This window comes from Colias eurytheme, chromosome 14 (assembly GCF_061535395.1).
Source record: "Colias eurytheme isolate Ceu_HAF_F1 chromosome 14, ilColEury1 Martin Lab GWU primary, whole genome shotgun sequence".
NCBI lineage: Eukaryota > Metazoa > Arthropoda > Insecta > Lepidoptera > Pieridae > Colias > Colias eurytheme.
Genome location: NC_142993.1, coordinates 9858366 through 9880796, shown reverse-complemented (window position 1 = coordinate 9880796; position 22431 = coordinate 9858366). Strand labels below are relative to the sequence as shown.

At 32.3% G+C, this 22431-nt stretch overlaps 1 protein-coding gene across 1 annotated transcript in view; it reads right to left on the bottom strand.

Moving 5' to 3' along the window:
• Positions 1–21818, bottom strand: part of jeb (low-density lipoprotein receptor domain-containing jelly belly protein) — a 48599-nt gene extending 26781 nt beyond the window's left edge. Inside the window, exon 1 of the mRNA XM_090109582.1 lies at positions 21479–21818. Coding sequence (XP_089965708.1) covers positions 21479–21818 — 340 coding nt within the window. The remainder of the gene's footprint in view (positions 1–21478) is intronic.
• Between the last annotated feature and the right edge of the window lie 613 nt (positions 21819–22431).

Genomic DNA, 22431 nt, shown 5'->3' with positions numbered 1-22431 from the left:
CTATATTTTTATTGAAGCATTAAATTTGAAATATCAATATGTTATTATTTTTTTTAGAAATATTGATACATTATTCATATCAGGAAGAATATTTAATTTATATTTTTATCTAGATATTCCACGTTCAATTAAGGTAAACCTGTTCGCATATAAATCTAAATAATTTCTATGCCTGTTCGATAGCAAAAGAAAAATCATTAAATAGCTGTATATTTTATTGAAGTATAACATATATAAATATAAGTAGGACATAATGTTTTAAGAAATAAAGATATATGCATTATTGATATTAGGAATTAGGATGAATATTCAATTTATGAAATTATAATTTATGATTATTACTATGTAATACAAAACCTTGTTGTTTTGACGTCTTTATAAATTTAGTTCATTAAATAAAATGTTTAAAAAATAACCTATAAAAGTTCCATAGCGATAATAAATCTGTACTTGTTTTCACATTAAAATTATACGCATATATCGTATGTATGTTTCATTATGAAACGTGCAGTGAATCACAGATGAGAGTCGTTAGTAGAGAGATCGAATTTCGACCACCGGAGCACCCGGTTGTAATGTTTAAAATTAAATAAATAAATAAATAAATAAATCATTTATTTGCACCATTAGATATATCTTACAAAAATTTAATGACCCAGGCTCCTAATATAGTTGTAAACTGTTTTTCAGGAGCCTGTGTTCACACTAATTTATATTACACTGTTACAATGGCGTATGTACACGAATTTATTCAGCTTTAGACATAATTTATTATAATATTATTTGTTACATTTCAACATTTGTTCATTATACATTATTATTAATTAATTACCTATTTAATGATTATGCATGCATTAAAAAAATAAAAAAAATAAAAAATAAAAATAGTTTATAATCCACTCGGTTAACCCTAGTGTGTGGACGTAAAACATGATAATTATGGTGTGTAGGTGTGAGAGTGTTGTATGAGAGTGTAGTGTTGGAGTGTAGTGTGTGAATGACTTTATTAGAGAAAAGAACTGTCCTAGTTAATAGAGTAAACGTTCAGTATTTAAATAATCAAAAGTAGAGAGCCAGTTTTTAATTTTAGATTTTATTTGGTAATTTGTACACCTAGTTACATTCTGGTAATTATTAAGGGCATTGTACATTTTAGGAGCCAAATGTTTATACTGTCTGTTAGCAAATTTACTCTTAGCCATCGGTACAGGGACGACTATTCTCCTGTTGAATTTCTTGATGCTGTTAAATGAGCATTGTCGATGGAAACGTCTAATACATTTATAAATAAACAATTTCCTAGCACTAAGTACCATAGTCCTCTCATACAAGAGGGCGGTTGGGTAGCGAAACGATTCTTTGATGGCTACTTTCAGCAAGGCCCTCTGAGCTCGTTCAATTTCTATGAAATGGCTTTTTGCAGCTCCACCCCAAGCAGTTAAACAGTAGAATAATAGAGATTCACCTAAGGCCTTATAAATCTGCAAAATTAGGTTGAAGTTAGCAAAAGTCCTCAATGTCTTAAAAATAAACAGCAACCGCCGGATTCTCATTGACACGTGCGCTATTTGGAGCTTCCAATTGAGCTTGTCATCGAGAATTATTCCTAAATACTTAATCTGCGTGGCCCTGCTTATGGATGGACACATGCATTGCGATTGGAAACTATGAGAACTACGATTGCAGGGAAACACATGTAATTTGAGCGACTTATTTACTGGTTCTAAAGCGGAAGTTTTGCTGAAGCAGAGGTAATTAGTTTTAGCGCAGTTAAGACTTAAGAGGCTATCTTCAAGCCATGCCGTTACTTCACCGAGACCACATTCTGTACCTTCAAATAATTGTTTCCACGTTTTGGCCTTAAATATTATGACTGTGTCATCGGCAAACATGGTGATTTCGCCGCCGTTTAGTTTGAGCTTACATAATTCGTTTACATAGACAAGAAAAAGCGTAGGTCCTAATGTACTTCCCTGGGGGACTCCATACAAGCAATGTTCTTCCGTACTTAAAGAGCCTTCCAGACGAACAACTTGAGATCTATTAGATAGATAGTCTCGGAACCAGTCAAGAGTAACACCTCTTACTCCCGAATTTTCCAACCTGGCCAAGAGTATCGGAATTGAGACGGTGTCAAACGCTTTCTTTAGGTCTAGGAAGACACCCAAGCACTTATAGCCATCATCTAAATACGAAGAAATTAAAGTAGTGAGTCTCAGAGTGGCATCTTCAGTGGATTTTCCACACCTAAAGCCAAACTGATGGTTATGCAGTAGATTTTTCTTTTCCAAAAAGCTCATAAGTCTCCTGTTAACGCATTTCTCTAACACCTTAGAAAGGGTACATAATAAGGAAATTGGCCTATAATTTGTCGGTGAGAGTTTATTACCTGATTTATAAATTGGAGTGACTATCGCCTTTTTAAAGCTATGCGGAAAGATTCCAGTTGAAAAGCTTGTATTGCATAGGTGAGATATGGGCGCGGATAAATAATTTCTGAAATTCTTGAAAATAAATGTTGGTATTAAGTCATGACCGGAAGCACTCGTAATATTTATATTTGCAAGGATGGTTTGTATTTCGAGGTGATTAGTTGGAGTAAGCACGAAGGAGTCAAGAGGTGGCTCCTTATTTTTAGATTTAGAAGCCAATGTCTCTTCTGTTTCATTAAGGGAAGCTAGAGTAGTCTTTGCAAGTTCACCTCCTACAGATACAAAGTAATTGTTTATTTCAGCCAAGGCATCATTCTTATTGGGTTTAATATTCAAGAGGTCAGCATTGGGTACTTTACAAGGCTTTATGTTACAAGACTCTTTGATTATGTTCCAGACCTTCTTAGCGTTACCATTGTTTTTCTCCAACTTAGCTTTATAATACTCTATTTTAACATTTTTTATTAATTAACTTCTTTCTTGCTTTGTAACAATTGCATAAGAGACAGTTATTAACCTCCTTTGAGGAAAAAGTACCGAAACAAATTTGAGAAATACGAATATACGAATTTGAGAAAATCTAAAATCCTTAAACTCATCGATACTGGTGGGATTATACAAATAACTATGGTTCGTAAATTGATATATAAAATATAAAAAAAATTAATAGATTTTTAGTGAAATTTCCATATTATATTGTCGATATTGTATATTAATTCATTTTACATAGACTTAATATAGTAATATACCCGAAGTAATCATACAAAATGGACGATAAACTCTATCGTGTATATCACCATTAATCAATCTATAACTGAAGGCTATTAAAATTGGTTTGTTGAAACAATTTATCGTTTCACGTTAATAAATAAAAACATTATTTCATGTTATTTTATTCACGTAGAGCTTGAACATTTTACAATATTGGAAACATAATTTTCTTACAAAATATCACATTAATAATTCCTACGAATGCTATTGAAACAATATAATAACCGTTGCTACGTAGACTGTACTAGAAACCGAGAGTCAGAACATGAATATATCTTGAATAATGTAAGCTCTACTGTTATAGAATGCTCAATTAATTTATACAAAACAAACATTAATATATTCTGCTATTCATTAAACTAAGATATTCTAACGCCAAATGTAAGCTGTGTGTGGCTTCTATGCGCACCGTTAGTTAAGATCTAAAATTGGCCTGGCTTTGATAAATTATTCATGGAAATATTAAATACAAATGTCCCTGAGATGCCGGGAGCCGTTCGACAATATAGCTGAATAGAATGGAATCAAAAGTTACATCTGCTTGATGGCGATCAGCTGCGCCGTTCCATTTGTAGTCGCTTCGATGTCGATATTATCTAAACGTTTCCCGACGCGCTTTCCATATTTTAATATTTGCGGATCTGGTTAGTTTCTTTTAATGTGAACAGAGCGGATCTAGAGACAATGGAGTTACAAACAATGGAGTGCTTAGTGGTTAGTATACATTTATTAACTTCTTTTGTACATTTATATAAAGTATTTATTTACTAGAGCAATTTATCGTCGAAAGGATGCAGCCAAGAAATATCACAATTAATATTTAAGAACAGAATGCTATAAATTTTATCTATCTAATCTATATTGATATTTTAACTAATGGACTTTTTATGGTGATGTCAAACCATCTCTAAAGTTTCTATATACCGAGAAATCTTTTAATATTTTGAAATACGACCTAACTATTAAATAATTTTCAAGCATTAATTTGTAGTACACTCGTACAATATTGTTTCAACACTGTTAAATATTTGATGTTTGTAGTTGAATGATTTGTTTGTTTTATTTATTTATTTATTTATTTATTTATTTGGGTACATCGACAGATCGCGCATACATCATTCCTTAAAAATAAATACAAAGTAAGAATATTCTAATGCTTGACCCTATTATAGATGTACACAGCATTATAAGAAAAACTTGTTTTAAAATTGTTACAATAATTTATGTTTATTCACTGCAATTGAAATGCTATAGCAGTAAATAATATGTATAACTGTATGAAATCAAATCAAGATTGGGTTTCCTAGTTCTAAATTGCATTTGGTCAATTGTGGCCAAGTCAGTTAATTCCGAAAACCAATTACGGTGTACTACCGTTACAAATTTCTTGTTTTCAATGTCATGTTCATGTTTGGCTGAACTACGAATATTAAGTTTTCTCAGTTTAGAAACTATTCTATTAAGTCTTCACTAGAGCTATAAATATATCTTTCAATTTAACTTAATAAATTTTATATAATAACGAAATGAAATTTTGTAACATGAAAAAATATTTGTACTCATTTACTAGTAACACAATTTTTTGAGTAAGTGATAGTCTTCTGCCTAATTAAAAAAAATATATATCAATACTTATGATGTATCGAATCTAGATACCCTTGTTTTAATGTTTGTCACGTTAATCACCGTTCCCAGTACGTAGTCAATTAGTGCCAAGCACTTATTAATTGTATAAAGTTTTCCACGATTAACGATAAAATTGTACGGAAATAGCGTAATAATTTTAATTACAATGAATTGACAGAATAATGAAGTGATTGAATACTTCCCGTGAATACTTTGTAGATCCTTTTACAATCTAGGACTTCAGCAAAAGTTAATTTCAATTTTAATATGCTAAGGAGCTTAAGGTGCAAACCATTCTAACCGCTTAACTTGATAATGGATACAATTAAGGCTTTGTTCTCTCTCGGGTTTAAAATTAATTGCTTTTATTGCAACCAAGTTTAATTATGAAATTTATAAATAGCTTTTAATAGCCAACCCCTTTTTAAATTATGGTAAATTGTAAGAATAATGTGTTACGGCGGAGATTTTCTAGCGCATCGTTTAAAAGGAAATTTTTAATGTGTATAATTTAAGTTTAACTAGAAACTGATCTTGCTTTTTCGCTTTATTTTTATGCTGGCTAGTTACATTAATTCTCTCAACTTTTTAATTTAAATTTCAAGTATTTATAGTTTCAAAATAGTCTTAATATAAGTTTGAATATTCGTTATATTAATTGTCAGTTTTAAACGACTAAAAAAATGAGGTTCTTTTACAATTAGAGATAAAATATATGAGAATGGAAGTAACAAGTGGTTGCGTGTTTCTCACGGACAACTATAAGATGCAATATATGTTTATTAGCTTCCTATGCTCCCTGTTATAAAGATTAATGCAAATTAGTAGTTTTCACGAAGATTAAACTTTATGAGCGTGCTTGAGACCTTGCCCGATAGAATAATATTTGGCAATTATTACTTTTTAATAATGAAATTTACAAAGAAAAACAATACGTTCTAATTTAACATCTAAGCCTAGTAAAATTATATTTGATCAGTCTCTTTGCTTTTAAATTTCAAACCTTACTTATATTGACGATGAATTCATCAAAGATTACGATCTAAGGCAGTAGCTCAATAACTTAATGTTATTAAATATCTCCATTCAAGGTAGAAGTGTAATAGAAATGAATTTAAAAAATACTTCACACTTAACAGTAAAGTCAGTCCAACGTGGGTGCAGCGAAGATTTTTCAAGCAAGACAAATGAGCCAAAGAAATTCTTTCTTCCATTTTTTATGGTTTGCTAAAGCTTCCCCGTTTTTATAAAGTATCTTATTTTAAACGGTATATTTTCCGCAAACAGATGACGTTTCTAGATGAGATGGAATACCAACATTGTTGGAGTGAATTTAAAATGTGACTACTCATTTTAATTAAAATAGCGATAATTGAATTTAGTAAAAACTAATTTGAATATTGTTTTGTTTTATTATGAAACGCTGCAAAACAATTATGTTACAGAAATTTTATACACGGAAATATATTTTTCGATATTTCATATTTTATGTTTATTATACAATTTATGCTGCTATTTGATTTGCATACCTGCTTTATATTCTTGTGAACGGATCTAATCCGACTATTTAGCAGATTCTTGAACAGTCAACTATAAAAAAAGGTTATTAATAAAATAATATTTATTTTTATAAAAAATTTTTTTTTATTAATTTATTAAAAATTTTCATAATTGAAATCAAAATTCACATAATAAGTAAATAAAGCAATGAATTGATTTGAGAGTATGAAAAAACCATTTGTACAAACGTGCATTGGAAGTTTCCTCTATATAATTTTACGGGATATAAAAGTGTCGTAGCGTCGTGCTACGCAGCTACGGCGTAGAACCACTTTGTCAACATTGTGAGCGATTGAATCTCACAGAAAGCGACGTACTAATTCTCAAAAAGCATTGACAAAAACAATTTGAGTTACAACAACTTTTGTATAGAACTCGGCTACTGTCAGGATCAATTTAACAATTGAAAAATTTCTGTATTTTTAAAGTAAAATTCAAATATGCTTATTGTATTACTTTTAAAAACACAAAAGATTTTTAACAGGAAAAAAAGAACATCTGAAGTACTGTTTCAATATCAATTGAAGTCCATTATTTCTCAGAAAAAAGTATCCAGATTTAGAATCGATACTTACCGTTAATTATCGATATTTTACCGTTTACGATTTTCTAAAACGACGAAAAATTCCAAAAGCTAATAGTAGAACTACACTACTAGGTTTACTACATATATACTAATTATATAAAGTAGTACCATGCAGAAAATATGTACCTACAATGCTATTTTTATTAAGAATACCACAATCATTCTTATAGCCCTGTATTTCGCCGAAATGTAAATGTAAAACCACGCGAGAGATGTTAACTGGGCGATTCAACCGACCGTGTCGCAATGTTTTATGTACTCAATACAAAACGGCCACAATATCACAACGTCGTACATTACGTGTTACGTATGAAATTTGGGAACCGCCTGATTTGGTATGCCTTCGTTAGCAGCAATGGAATATGTAACAAGCGAAATAAACGCATGAAGGTTTTGTTTGTGAAGAGGCGCGCGCAGTAATTGTTTGGATATCGAAGGTTCCCGCTTGACACGGTTTTATCGCGGAGAAATAAGAGCCACGATTGATCGTTGTGAGTTCACTAATTAGCTAATCAATATTTATAATGAAGCCAATGTTTTAATTAGCTTCATTCAGATTATTTATTATTAACGTAAACCTAAAGTTAAGGAAGTAGCCGTCTGGTTTGCTGTTAAGTTCATTAATTTCATATTATAAACTAGCTTCGCCCGCTTTGTTTCAAACCTAATAAATTATATACTAAAACTTTCCTCTTGAATCACTCTATCTATTAAAAAAACCGCATCAAAATCTATTGCGTAGTTTTAAAGATTTAAGTATACAAAAGGACAGAGAAAGCGCCTTGTTTTATACTATTTATGTAGTGATAATAAAGAATAAGCTAGTCATGGACCACAATTTTTATATACCAGAGGACCAAACATAAAATATATTAAGAAGATTCTGTACGGTTTTCATATTACAAAAGGCTTAAATCAATTCATTTTAATCAATCATCAATTTGAAGTCATCGATTTCTAAATCAAATATATCGTTATTGTGTTAAAATAATGAAATAAGACCAATATTGTTTAAAGACACCAACACTTGCCAAAAACCACCCATTAAATAGGAATAGGAATTTCAATGTAATTACGAAAGAAGAGAAGGAAGCGTAGTATTATATTATCAGTATGTTTACTTTCTGTAACCAAGTACCGCGATAAGCTCTTTATGTTCGTAATTAAGACGTCAGCTTCCCGAAAATTTATTTAATTACACAAATTGTGAAACCTTATCCTTGAAACATACGAGTTCCGTAAATGTTTCTACTGATAAAATGCTACAAAATTCAACGATTCTTTCTGAATTTAAAATTAAATAAACCACGATAAAGATAAGATCAGATAAGAGTACACTGTTGGTTCGAAAGTATTGCTTTTATATTATTTATGCAAATACAAATTATCATTACTTTAACAATATTTTCATACATCGATTATTTTACCGTAAAATCAAAGGTTATTAGTATGAAAATGGAATAATTTTAATAATATTACGACTTTAATAAAGCTACAGCTTCAGTTTGTAATTGTTGATTTAGATCCATCCAAATATAGACGTTATAAATATCCAAGATATTTATATGCTAATGGGGTCAATAATATTCCAAGGCTGGTTTAATCGAGTTTTACCTATTAATATACTTTTATACTTTATCGTTTTCGATTATTTTCTATAGAACTTACATATATAGCACGGAACTTTTTATTTATTTTTATCTACTTTAATTAATGCTATTTATAGATTGTTAATATAAGTAATGTATAGTTGATTTTGTTTTGCCGTGACCACGTTTGCTATAATTGCTTTAAAAGTTCATAAAAATAAAGTCTTTGTCTAATTCCGTGGTTATTTACAAACTTATCATAAATTCATGGATAGCATCTAAATCGAGAATTTGTCATTCATCATAATTGGAAACATTTTAATTAAGTACGATAAAATATTGCCCAGAATATAGAAAATCGTCGAGTGTATTCAAAACTAATTAATCAAGGAGACACTGCGGAAAAATTACATTGTATTTCCAACGTTTATCGGCTCAAAGTAACAATTAAAACAAATTAACTGCGTTGATGAATACTTTTTACTTGGAAGCGAGGTGTATAAGCATGGACTACGTGTAAGGTCGTTTTTATGAATATTTAATTAAGTGTAATACTGATTTCTGTGAATTAGCACTACGTAAGCGATACCGCGTTTTATAATTAATGCTATTAAGTTATTATTTTACATCCGGAACTCTGTGAACAGTGTTAATTTCTTTTATTGTTAGAACCTAATTTTTAATGATGAATTTAATAAGTATAAATAAATCTGTGGATAAATTAGTGTACCATATTACTGTGTATTAATGTGATTACAAAGAACAACATAAGCACGAATAAATAATACAAACGTGAAACTCCGCACTGGATTTATCCAATTAGTTACAATATTACATAAATATTACTCACACTCAAAATTATGGTAATGAAAGGCAAAGTTCCCACACACTATCTACCTGAACAGCTAATGTGTTGTGACATTTTCATAATAATTATAGTTGAGCTAAACTGACTTTGACATTTCAATGTAGTATTTATATGTATATTGTGCCTATAGTAGACTATCTTTAGCCGTGTTTACCCATTGTTCGGCATCTGTTAAGTATTAATCGATCACTTATAGCACGCATAGTGAAGCCTTTTGTCAATAGAAAGGCTCGAGCGGGGCGCTTAAGCGGCTACGTGCGTGACTGCGTTCCGTCCGGCCGAGCTTCAGCCGTGACAGATCCGATCGTGCGGGGTCGCCACTCCCTGCCCATCCTACCTCACTCCGACCGTCAATAAACGTCAATGCAGGCTATTTCGGACCGTTCCGATTCAAAATTTAAACGGTCTATAAGTGTTCCTTGTGAGGATATTCCAGTTACATAGTTTCATGTGAATGTGTGAGGGTGTGAATGAGAGGGCCAGGGCTGAAGGGCGGGAGCGGTATCGACTCGCGCGCCGCGCCTGCGCCGAGTACCTCACCTGTTGCCGTGAGGCCATGGAAAGATACTCTAAATTAAAGTAGACACCTGACACCGAAATAAAAGCATAGTTTGCGTCTCAAGAAACGACGCCATTCTTTATACGATATAACGTCTGCATAAGTAACTAATATAGCGAGCGAGTGCTAACATAACGGAGTTACGGCCGTCGAAACGTATTAATCGAGTTGTTCGATTGAATATCTCATTTCGCGAATTCCGATACCAATATTTTCGGTCTGAGAATTTTTCGTAATGTGCGGAAAGGAGTTCTAATAAAAATGCCGTCTATTTTTGGCGCAAAATGAAATGAAGATGGAGTAAAGAAAGAGCGAAGCAATTAGATTTAATACGGATAATAATATAATATATGTACATTGAAGTTGTTTTTTTAAGTCGGTTCACGGTTGTCAGTTTGTGAGCGAATGGTGTGTAGCAAAGTTTTTATTGTGCTACGTATATTATGAATGTCACGACGTAATTTATTAAACGGGCCTATACGTATTAGAGCTAATGGATTGAAAAAAGTTGTGGTAGAGTTAATGTAGTTATTGGGCGGTATAGTTGGGTTGCGTGGGTGTTTACAGCTTCTCTGTAGAGCCGCAGGGTTGTAGCTTGCTTACCATCATGTTCCGGGAAAAGGTTAACTCTATTTTACTAGTATAGTTCTCTGCGATCAGTAATGGCCACAGAAACAGTTACTTTCAGGTTGTTTTATATTTTATATAGATAATAAATGTTTTTCGGTATTTGTTGTGTTCGGTATTTGTTTCTTAGTTATATTTTACTTCGAGTATTATATTGATAATAGATTTTAAAGAAAGTACTTCCGTCACAACTTTGTTGCTATTAAAATATATTTTCAAGAGATAAACCTTACTACTCTATTTTCTTTTTAAAGGTTCCATAGCGATTTAATTACTTAATTCTATTTATTGTATGTCAGATAAAACAATCATACGAGTACGGGTAAACGCACGATTGTTTATATTAAGACGGAGTGGAGGAGTTTCTAGAATTTCAGACGTAGATATATTAATAAGTGTTCAAAAATATGAATGTTATTAACATGAATTATGTAACAAGCGAACGGAATTTCACATGAACCACATTTCGGGTAAATTAGGCAGATTCATGAATATAATAATTCTTTCTAGGTAGTACTCCATATATTCGAATATGACAAGTTATAATAAATGTAATTTAAGCGTCTCTTTCATTACCATAAAGTTTAGAGTTCAAATTATAGTGTTGATTATATTCCATCCTACGCACACTAACTGAATTAGAGCCTGACCTTTCAAAATATGCATTTTAGGTTAAGCTAGACAATCCGATGTCAGTCGTTAGAGGTGAGAGTAGAACAAGCTTCTCTCTAATATGTAAAACCGAGGCTCTAACGTTAATTATCATTGGATAATTGTGGCGTGATCCATTACGCAAAGCCTACAGAGAGGGAGATACATTTATCTAGTCTGCGGGTTGATAATTGTAAGCTTTTCAGCCCCCCTAGTCAAGTGGCTTTCTGTTAGCGTAGCGTTCAATAGAATAGACTACGAATGTATGAGATTGACGTAGGCTGTAGATAAACGTATCTACCGGTTACGTCAATCTCATACATTCGTAGTCTATTCTATTGAACGCTACGCTAACAGAAAGCCACTTGACTAGGGGGGCTGTACTTTGATCGCGATAGCAGTTTATTTTAAAACCTTTGTGTTTTTTACTCGTTTTTGGTTGGTGTTTTTTGCAGGGTAGATTCGATCGATACATTACAATCTCGTTAATTGCGTTCGTTGTTTATGTTTCGTTTTATACATCAATAACATGAGATGAATAAAACTTTTAATAAATTTTATTAAAACCTCGATCTTCTTTACAAACATAAATTACAAATCCTCGTTACAGTTACAAGAATGATAGCTCGCTAAACACCTAACAAGTTGAAAGTTATCCTGCCCCCAGCTAATTAGAAACAGTGATATGTCAAAGGTTTATAAGGAAGTCATTTGTCCATTAGAACGAGCAACAGGTGCGCCTGCTCTGGCGACCGCAAGCACGTCTCTATACCACAATCCACATTGTTTAGAAAGCTGTAATATTATTAGCACGTTTTATATGCAGTCGGAATTGTTTTCATACACATTGTGTTAAGACCAGCTGTATTCTGATGAAATTATTTCCTTATATTCGTTTGGTTTATAAATATAACTTGTCGAGTACACAAATGCCTCAGGCTTTTATAGATATGAAATGAAATGAAAATAATAAAGATATGTATATGTTGTGCTAGCGTAAGCTCGTTTTGTGTCTATAAATTACTGTTTAAACAATATGCGGTAAATAGATTAGTTTATTATTAGTATATTATATGTAGAAATAACCGGGATGAATGGTAAATAAACAAATTACTTATTCGTTGAATTTTACACGATGAAAAAAAATTAGTACCGAGAAAAAAAGTGGAAAATTTCACTATTCTGGGTAACATAATTTTAATCATAATAGTTAAAATGAAAGTCTTATTTATTTTTTTTAGCGTAGAAGTGTCGTTTTTGACAAATAAAATGATAATCATTAATTTATTCGGCAGAATCCGACATCAAGGGAATTTTTATTTGAAAATATATTTCCTCAACAATAAATCTTGAAAAAGTTAGAGCAAGCGAAAAATATGAAATCAGAAGGCTTTACAAAGTACAGATGTTCGAAGCTGATAAATCAAAGGGGGTTTGATAATAAACAACGCTTTCTTTATGGTGTTCCTTTCAATTTATTCATTTAGGTAATGGAAATTGAATGAGAAGGCTTTCCCGGGATAATATAACAGTAAGTGGATTCGAAAGACAATGACGTCTTAATCCCTTGTCACGTATTGTTTTAAATTGGAGTTTAATTGACACAAATTCAGCTAAGCTAGGACGATTCCTTTGCATAAAATCTGTGTGAAATAGAGTGTGCTAATTACGTACATTCCTATTAAATACAAGAACAGTATTTGTAAAGGATTTTTTTTGATGTTACATATCTGCAATCAGTCAGAAAAACTATAAGCAGGTCGGTTGAAATGTGTGGACGATTGGGCGAAGCTGGCCAGTGCCTTAGTTCGTCTTAATTAGGGAGCACATCAGCTCTCTTCAGTCTTTGTATAGCTTTAGGCTTTGTATTTCTAAAGGATGAATAAATAATTACAAGAAACGATCCGTAAGATACAAAACACTATTAATAAATTAATATCAATATGTTGAGTATGCAAATGTGAGCCAATTCGCTGAGATAATCCCTGTAAAATATTGCTCGACTTTACTATAATTTACATCTATGAATATGTAATATAATCTGCTAAACTACTATAAGCCCATACGTCTTATATAACTTTGATTTATAATTCATCATGAAATATAATGTATAATATTTATAGCTGAACTTTCAACAGATTTTCAGATCACTTACAACAATCAAAGACAGTGTTTTTGGCGAATAAAAGAAAATGCCTATAAGCTCTTTGAAAAGTTGTAATAGGCTTAATAATGTTTGTAAATATAGCATTTTCAATAAACCGCTCCAATTAGCAAAAAAACATCGCTTTTCGACGACGACAATATATTTTTATTTTCCTTTAACAAAAAAATCCTTATGTTTTATTCCCATTATAAAATATAATAAAAACAAGGGAAGTTGTGAGCCATTTTTATTTTCTAAAATATTAATTTGAAGATTTGAGTAAATTTTATACGTAAATTATGTACTAAAATTGTGAGAACAAGCACAGAGAGGTAATAATTAATTATTTAATGTGGGGACGCAGTGTCCGCCCAACTAAAGTGTGTCAAAGCTCTCAACAGAGATGCTATCTAACTACAATAGCGATTAATGATGTCGGTCGTTTAGAAGTCTCTCATTTGTTCAAATGTACATATTACAATCGCTTTGTTCTAAGCAATTAAGTTGATATTTGTTAGCAGTTTTTGTTGAGATATATATTGCGTCTTTAATTGTTGGTGAAAATTATTTTTTAAATCTTAGAAGTAATTATTATTTTTTTTATAAAATCACTACTTTATTCATATTTTACCTACCTCAGTCGGTATAAAAGAAGTCGCGACGAAATAACTCAGATTTAAAACATTTCATATAAAAGTGATTGTTAAGAAAATTAGATTCACAATACATGTTTTGCAATTATCGTAAAATATAGTTATTTGATAGATAAATAAAATATGTATACTTCAAAAGTATATTCTAAAATCGTATAAAAATCTTATTGAAGTTATTTCGTATCATATTACAAACGATTAAAGATGTTTCATATTTTGCTTGTTGCAGACAATATGGGGTCGTCGGCCTGTCTGAAGCACACCTGAGCCTCTTGATTCCATTATTTCAGTATAAAAGTATTCTAGAAACTTATTTGTGTTTATTTAACTTTATGAAATGTATCTTAAGTGTTATATGATAGTTTATATCTTAAGTTTCAGTTAACATTTAATGAACAGAAACAATTTAGAACATTGTATTAGTTTTATCAAAGAGTAATTCAAAGTTAATATATGCCAATTGCCATAACGTTTTAATCAAATTGATTAGATCAACACTACACCAAACGACACATGCAGACGATTCATCACATTCAACTGTAGCACCGAAAATAGCATATTGAAAGATCGAAACTAATCGAAACACGTCAAAATTATAAATGAACCCTGATGCTAGTTCCATCACAAACGCGCGGGATTATCTATCGTAGGAGGCACATGACAGGGGACTGCATTGTGCCCGGCTTATAGTGTTATAACTGAGCCCATCTTTGAGAGACGACACACGTAGCGTGCGTGAGCCTTGTACTGATCATAGTAATATACTATCTTAATATGGTTCGTGACGTGATGTTTCTTTGATGAAGTGTTTAATGCAGATGAAGTTGTTAGTGTAGCAAGTAAATAGTCAACTCATTTGTAAAATAGACCAATTTAACAAGTTTAACAAGTAGAAAAAAAATGATGTGATTTCGACGACGACGACGAAGTCCGTCCTTTGATTTTCTTTGTAATAACATTGATGAATTTTTATTCCATAAAAATGGTAAGGTGTTGAAATAAGGACGAGGTTACATAAGAATAAATCTGAATAAGTAGAAGATACGCTGATAGAGCCTTAATGACGTAAGCGTTACGTAAATCTTGTAACCGAAATTAATGCAGGCATTATCAAGGGAGTGCTAAATTATTCGAGTCTTGTGTACATTATTACATACAAGTACTATGTATTAGTTAACGAAGGGTACTCGAGGTTAAATTGGATCACCAATAGACTACAAGCCCGCATATGAAAAAAATATGGGTCAAATGAACCACCAGGGGTCATATCTAGAACGAAAGAAGAGCAAAAAATAATAAGATTCATCACTATGCCGTCACTTGTAAGCTGTCCAACTGAGTGCAGATGAGAATTGAAAAGTACAGGTAGACTCGGTAAATTTTGGTCATATATTTTTGTACGGCATTCTTAACCATCGATAGATCCATTAAAAATAATAAGAAACCGCTCAGTGCCGTACAAAAATGTTGGTCCACCAAGTCGGAATTTTAATTTAATTTCCGAGAGTTACCGGGGGTAAATTTGGTCATTTGACCATGTACGGCATCTGTGTCATACTATTGCTATACTGCTTTTAATCCATTATTCCGCAACGCCGTACAAAAATCATGGGGACAAGGGGAAAAAATCGAGAGTTGCAATCCCCTCTCTTTCCCCACTCCAGGGGGTCATTTGACTAAGTACGGCTTCGGTTCCAAAACATTATCTAGCACTCAAAAGTACTATTAAAAGCAATGCCGTCAAAAAATAATTGTTCTTTTAAATGTATACCAATAATCATCTTAATTTCATCGAATTCTTGATATAAAGAGCTGTAAGGTCATTTGACCCTGTACGGGAACTTTTTTTTTAACATGATATTGTAAAATTCAATTGTTGTATAGTATTGCCGTTCAAAAGAAACCGTTCTAAAAAAAGTTATAGAGAAATGCAAAACCAGAAATTTTGTTAAAGTTTAAACATCGTAGATTAATGAAATATAATAGTTTTCTACACTTTATTCGTTGTTTTAAATAGTATTAACATAGATAAATTAGGAAAAAACGATGCCGTACATTTTTGTGCAGACCACATCTTTTAGGCTGATGAAAGCGACGAAAGCTACAATTTTAAGGGTGCTTTATGGCCATTTGATACAGTACGGCATTAACATATTTTTACCCAACTACGGCAAAGCAAAAGGAGGGTTATGGTTTTGACAGGTCATGTATGTATGTTCATCTATTCCCTCGTTAACTTCTAAACTACTTATTACTTACTAGAGAGAGAGAGAGAGAGAGAGAAGATAAATATGCCGTGTTTGGTATCATTTGAAAGCGCTTTACTTGTACATTTTGAATATGTATATAATACTAGCATTTGCTTGTGACTTTACCTGTATTCATGGGCTGATTGCATATAATTCACATCTTTTCGTTCATAGCTTTTTTATTAGTTCATCGATTTAACGGAGTCCATTCCACTTGACTCCGACTTTCCAAGGTGATAATTAACCACCTCGAGCTACTTAATATTAATGTATATTTATATTTTATTATCAAAATATAAAGCAAACATTTCGTTATATGGATTTTTTCTTTTTCAGATTTTTCCCCTTTGAACCAACGAAAATGTACGGCACATGAAAAAATATTATCTATGCATAAAATACTTTAAAAATAAATTTATTTCGTGTTGTGTCAAATGACCCCCTGGAGTGGGGAAAGAGAGGGGATTACAACTCTCGATTTTTTCCCCTTGTCCCCATGATTTTTGTACGGCGTTGCGGAATAATGGATTAAAAGCAGTATAGCAATAGTATGACACAGATGCCGTACATGGTCAAATGACCAAATTTACCCCCGGTAACTCTCGGAAATTAAATTAAAATTCCGACTTGGTGGACCAACATTTCTGTACGGCACTGAGCGGTTTCTTATTATTTTTAATGGATCTATCGATGGTTAAGAATGCCGTACAAAAATATATGACCAAAATTTACCGAGTCTACCTGTACTTTTCAATTCTCATCTGCACTCAGTTGGACAGCTTACAAGTGACGGCATAGTGATGAATCTTATTATTTTTTGCTCTTCTTTCCTACTAGATATGTCCCGTGGTGGTTCATTTGACCCATATTTTTTTCATATGTGGGCTTGTAGTCTACAAGAAAAACATGGATTCAGTATAATCAAAAACGCTAATGTTTTTGTATATCTTGAAAGGGGTATTCAGGGCGTTAATTTTATGTAACTTTATAATGATATATGAAGATTCTGAATGTTAAACAGGCATCGCTGGGAATATGTTTGGGTTTGAATTTAAATAATAAGTTTTATTGAGGGAATTAGGTTAATAAAATGTTAAAAACGTGACTGTTTGAAATTAGAATCGTATACGATGAATTGGATTGTTTATATCATACAAAATCAACCTTTATATAGACAAGATACATAATAAATTTTTCTTTATTTATTTTCAATGCGATACGAGTAAATTTTTTCATAAATATTTATTCCATATTATAAATCTAAAAATGAATATTCGTTTACGTGAAGTGTTTACATGTTAACCTATTTAGGTGCCCTATTTTCACCTTATGCTTGAACTAATTTTTTCAAAATCAAATGCTGTTAAATAACATGATAAAGCTGAAAATAGTAGGTAAAAAAACTTATTTGATGACTTACGTATACGTAACACAATACTATTTTATGTATTACTAGCGGCCCGCCCCGGCTTCGTCCGTGGTACATATGAAAAATAGATGTTGGCCGATTCTCAGACTTACCCGATATGCACGGAAAATTTCATGAGAATCGGTCCACCCGTTTCGGAGGAGTATGCAGACTAACATTGTGACACGAGAATTTTATATATAAGATTTTATAGCATACCTATATTTATTTGCTACAAAAAAAGTACATTTATCGTTGTTAACATCACTTTTTATTTAAATTATATCTTTTAATTTGTTTGTAATCATATATTGTAACTCTACTCAAATGAATACACAAATTTACTCATACTTTAAAAATAAACTCAATAGCTACAGTCGAGTACTAAAAGTATGAAATAGTAAATCTTCCCCCGCTTATAGCTTGGAAACTTTAAAAGCACTGCTAGTATGCAATGTGTCCCTTGACAATTACTTAGGAATTTACGAATAACACCTACACGGTGTTCACATTATCATTGTTATGAGTAGTTTACATGAATGAGTATAGTTTTAAATTTGATTTGCTATTACCTTTTTATATTTTATCTGGAGAGGGTATTCCATAGTGGATGTAGTTTGCATGCTTTTTCTTACATTCTACAGTCATTCAGTCATTATTATTCAAATTATTAAAAAGATTGAAAGTATAAAAAAATTGAATATTCAATAATGTTCAATAACATTTTTAGCCGATGGTGAGCGAATCGCCTATTTAGCTTCTATTACGACGACAAAATTATGACATACATTTTTAGTGACAAGAAATAAATAGAATTCTATAAATGTTATGATTTAATTGTATTATCTTTAAGGTATTTAAAGTATCGTTAACAGGCTTGTTTCATGTTAACAATGAACAGTAACGAAAAACGGAAGAGTCAAATTCATCATTGTCAGAATAATCAGCGAATAGGCCGTGCTTTATGCAAATTTTTGTCGGTATGTTTCGAGATTTACGCTTAATAACAAGCTGGGGAAGTGTTGAAACATTCATAAACTAATTTTAACCTATTGTAACATATTCACGTGTCAAATGGAACTAATTAATTTGTTTAATTCAACAAAGGGAACTGTATAAATAACTTTGTACAAATAGATCTCTAGAGCTCTCTAGAGGTTGTTATTTCGTGAAGAAAATTTTATTCATAATATATTTAATTGTGTAAGGAACGCACGCCTTACCTTTTTTTTAATTCAAATTGTATAAAACTATGATATAAACATAATTTACAGAAGTACTTACCTATTTATTTTGTGTCGGTATGAGCTAATGCATGATAACTAATTTTAGCCAAAATAGACGAGTAATTGAAACAGGGCCTTATTTGTCTATTTCGAGGTAAACTTCATATTTATATAACGTTAATGAACTCAACCAAAATTCAGTTTAGTTTGCGTTATAAAGTCAAAGGCTTAATGATGTTTATGTTGTCCCGTTCTGCAAATGAATGAAACAAGTATGTAAATGAGACCGTGATATTTACAACTTGTGAAAAATTATATCAAAGTAAGCTACTACAGTAGTTATCCGTGTGCCTTAGTTAATAAATGAAATAAAACGTTAATATTACTATACGAATGCTATCCCACAAATTAAACTTATTTCATAAAGCCGAAAAACGCATAAGAAATTATAGTACACATTACGTCTGTGACCTAACTCCGGGCATACTTAACTATAGCTTTTATGTTGAACCTTGTTCATTGTTGTAGCGAAAAATAAAAGCTAAATAAATGCAAGGCTATAAAGATCCTTAATGCTAATGCAAAAAGAGTAATATGCGTTCCATAAAATAGCTTTTAAACAACATTGTTCACTACGTTATCAATTTCTCGGATGTAAAAATGTACATAAAGTTCTACGAAACATAATCAAAGTGTTCGCTACCAAGTTGCAAGTTAGCCGTAAATCAAATATTTGTTAGAGACATTCCAAAAGATTCTCTAGATATACAATCAGCTTTAGCTGTATTTACTTTATTTAAAAAGTTAGTTAGACTTATTATGTAAGTTAATTAATGTACCCTTTCGAAAAGTTCATTCCAATTTTTTGATCAAGAAAAACTTTTAATTTTCTAGACATTGTAATTAAATAGTAAATGTAATGTTCAAATAACGAAAATAAAAGTTTATTGCACCCACTAAGTGTATTAACACAGTATTACTTGTATACGTAGTATATTATTATTAGTCTGTGGTATTACCATATTTCCTAGGAAAATAATATTGTAATACTGTGGTATTAATATGTATTCCAAAATAATTATTTAAAATCAGTCTGGGACTCTTCATTCTTTCTTTCGCATATTGAAAACATATTTTTCTTGTATCAATATTTATTACGACTAATTCATACTTTTTTTTGGTGTTAAATAATTAAATCAGGAAAATGAAAATATCCAAGAAAAGGTGTTTCGACATAAAACGGATGGTTTTCTATTTTTAAATTCAGCGATATACAAAAATTGTAATCCATTTCGGTCCCAAAGGAAGTAATGAAGGTCACGACAAGAAAGAAACCTTTAGGGAAAAGCAAATATAGGACTAGAATAAACTGACGAAAAGTTTATTAGATTTGCCGTAACATTTTACTGATTTTAAATCTGATATTATTTCCTCGAGTGGTCTGCAGTATCACAGAAAGTGGTCTAGTGCCGTCAATGAACTGAGGTTTATTTATAAATATTATATTAGCTACCTTTTATTTAAAAACGAAACCAGCTAGACAAGAACTATCTGTTTAGTCCACCGGGAGTACAATTATCTAAATTTAATATAAAGGAAAACCAGGAAAAGTATAGAAATATTTAAAAACATTTTTAATTTTTATTTTCTACAAAAATACTTGTATGCAAAATGTTGCAACACTGCTTTTATTTAGAAAGTGACGTGACACTCGCCACTAATAAAAAAATAAAACATCATTCCACGAAAAAACTCGTTCTATTTTTGAAATTCGTGATTCGTGAATCTAAACTAGATTAGCGTTTTTAACGTTTTTGCATCAAACAATTTTCGACTCAGTGTAGAATTACTAATTAAATATTTTAAAACGGAAAAAGTTAACTTTTGTATAATATTTTGTTCAGTGCACAGATATGAAACTCAAAATGTTAAAGGGTCCAAATTGAATAGCTTTAAAGAACTAACTCGTTACATTCAAATGTTGGCGAAATATTATTGTCACGTCACGAAAGATGATTTAAATTTCAGCCGCCGGCCAATGGGAAAGACGTGAGTAAATTTTGATTAACCGATGAATAGAAGATTGGTTAGGTTAACTGGTATCCATTATACGACGCAGACCTCGTGAATCCATAATGCGTCTATATCAGACGATTGACTAGTTAATCTATTTTAACGATGAAATTATAAACTTGTATATATATATATACGGATATTATGTAGGGGACTCTCCATTGAAACGAAACTTGATGTTATATAACATAGAGTTTGGGGACAAAATCTTATTATTCAAGTCCCAGAGATTGAAAGCAATATTGTTATAAGTTATTTAGCCAACTGTTTCCTAAGAGGTACCTACACAATGTTTTCAGTTTGTCTACCCTCAATTTTACCCATAGTAATTTATTGTTTTTCGCATACTTAAATCGCTGATAGAAAATAGCTCATTGAATGATGTACCTATTCAAAGCTGGCTTACGGTATTTTTGTGGAAACTTAAAAAAAATAGCTTAGAAGCAAGACTGACCTATTTGAGGAACATCATACGGTCGGCCAGAGCGCGCGGCGCGCAACATCATCTGGCTGGCCAGCTCGCCGGGCAGCCGCGGCGCGCGCTTGTTGGTGCGCGCGCGGCGCCGCTCCTTGTGCAGCTGCGGCGGCGGGTACTCGCGCTGCGGCTCCGGAGCCGTCGCGTCCGACTCGAACAGCTCGTGCAGCGGCCGGGAGCGTATCTGCAGCTCGCGGCCGGCGCGCCATTCCGCGGGGTAGCGGCGAGGTGTCGGGTCTGCGGCCGAGCGCAGCGCCAGCGCCGCGATCACGGTGGTGACGCACACCCGCATGTTCACCGCCGCCCGCGCCCTGCGCATCCCTGTACTAAGTGCACGGCCCTGCGCGCTCACTCCCCGGGCGCTTGCCCGACCGCATTATTTGATCTTGACCACCAGGGTGAAAGGGTTGCGCGGCTTCTCGTCGGCTATGCTATGCTCTGATCTTGGGGATACTTTAGTGTTACCTGCAACAAAGAGCAAAATATTTTAATGTATCTTTTATATGTGTAATCTGTAGGTATTGAAAAAAATATAAAGGTTAAGTACCTTTATATTTTTTTCAAGTTCGATTTAGCTTCATTGAGTTTTGCCCAAAGGCATTTCGTGGAATCGGCCTCCGGATCGTTTAAAAGCTACCTATTGTTTTAAAAAATATCGTTTACTTCATTCCTTTGAAGAAATTATGCGTTCATTTTCTTTTATTTTCAGTTTTCTTTTGAGGCTGTATCTACATTGTTTTGACGTGACCACTAATTGATATCAAGCATCAAGTCTCGTATAAACCTCATGTTTGTTCTAAAATTTGGCTAATTCTGGCGTATGTTGTGTTAAACAGTGTTGTATTGTGGAGCTAGACTAATGAGGTACAGAGTTGTGTTAAAAATAACTTCAGCGTTAACAACGGAGAAGAAACTAAAAAATATCACGAGCG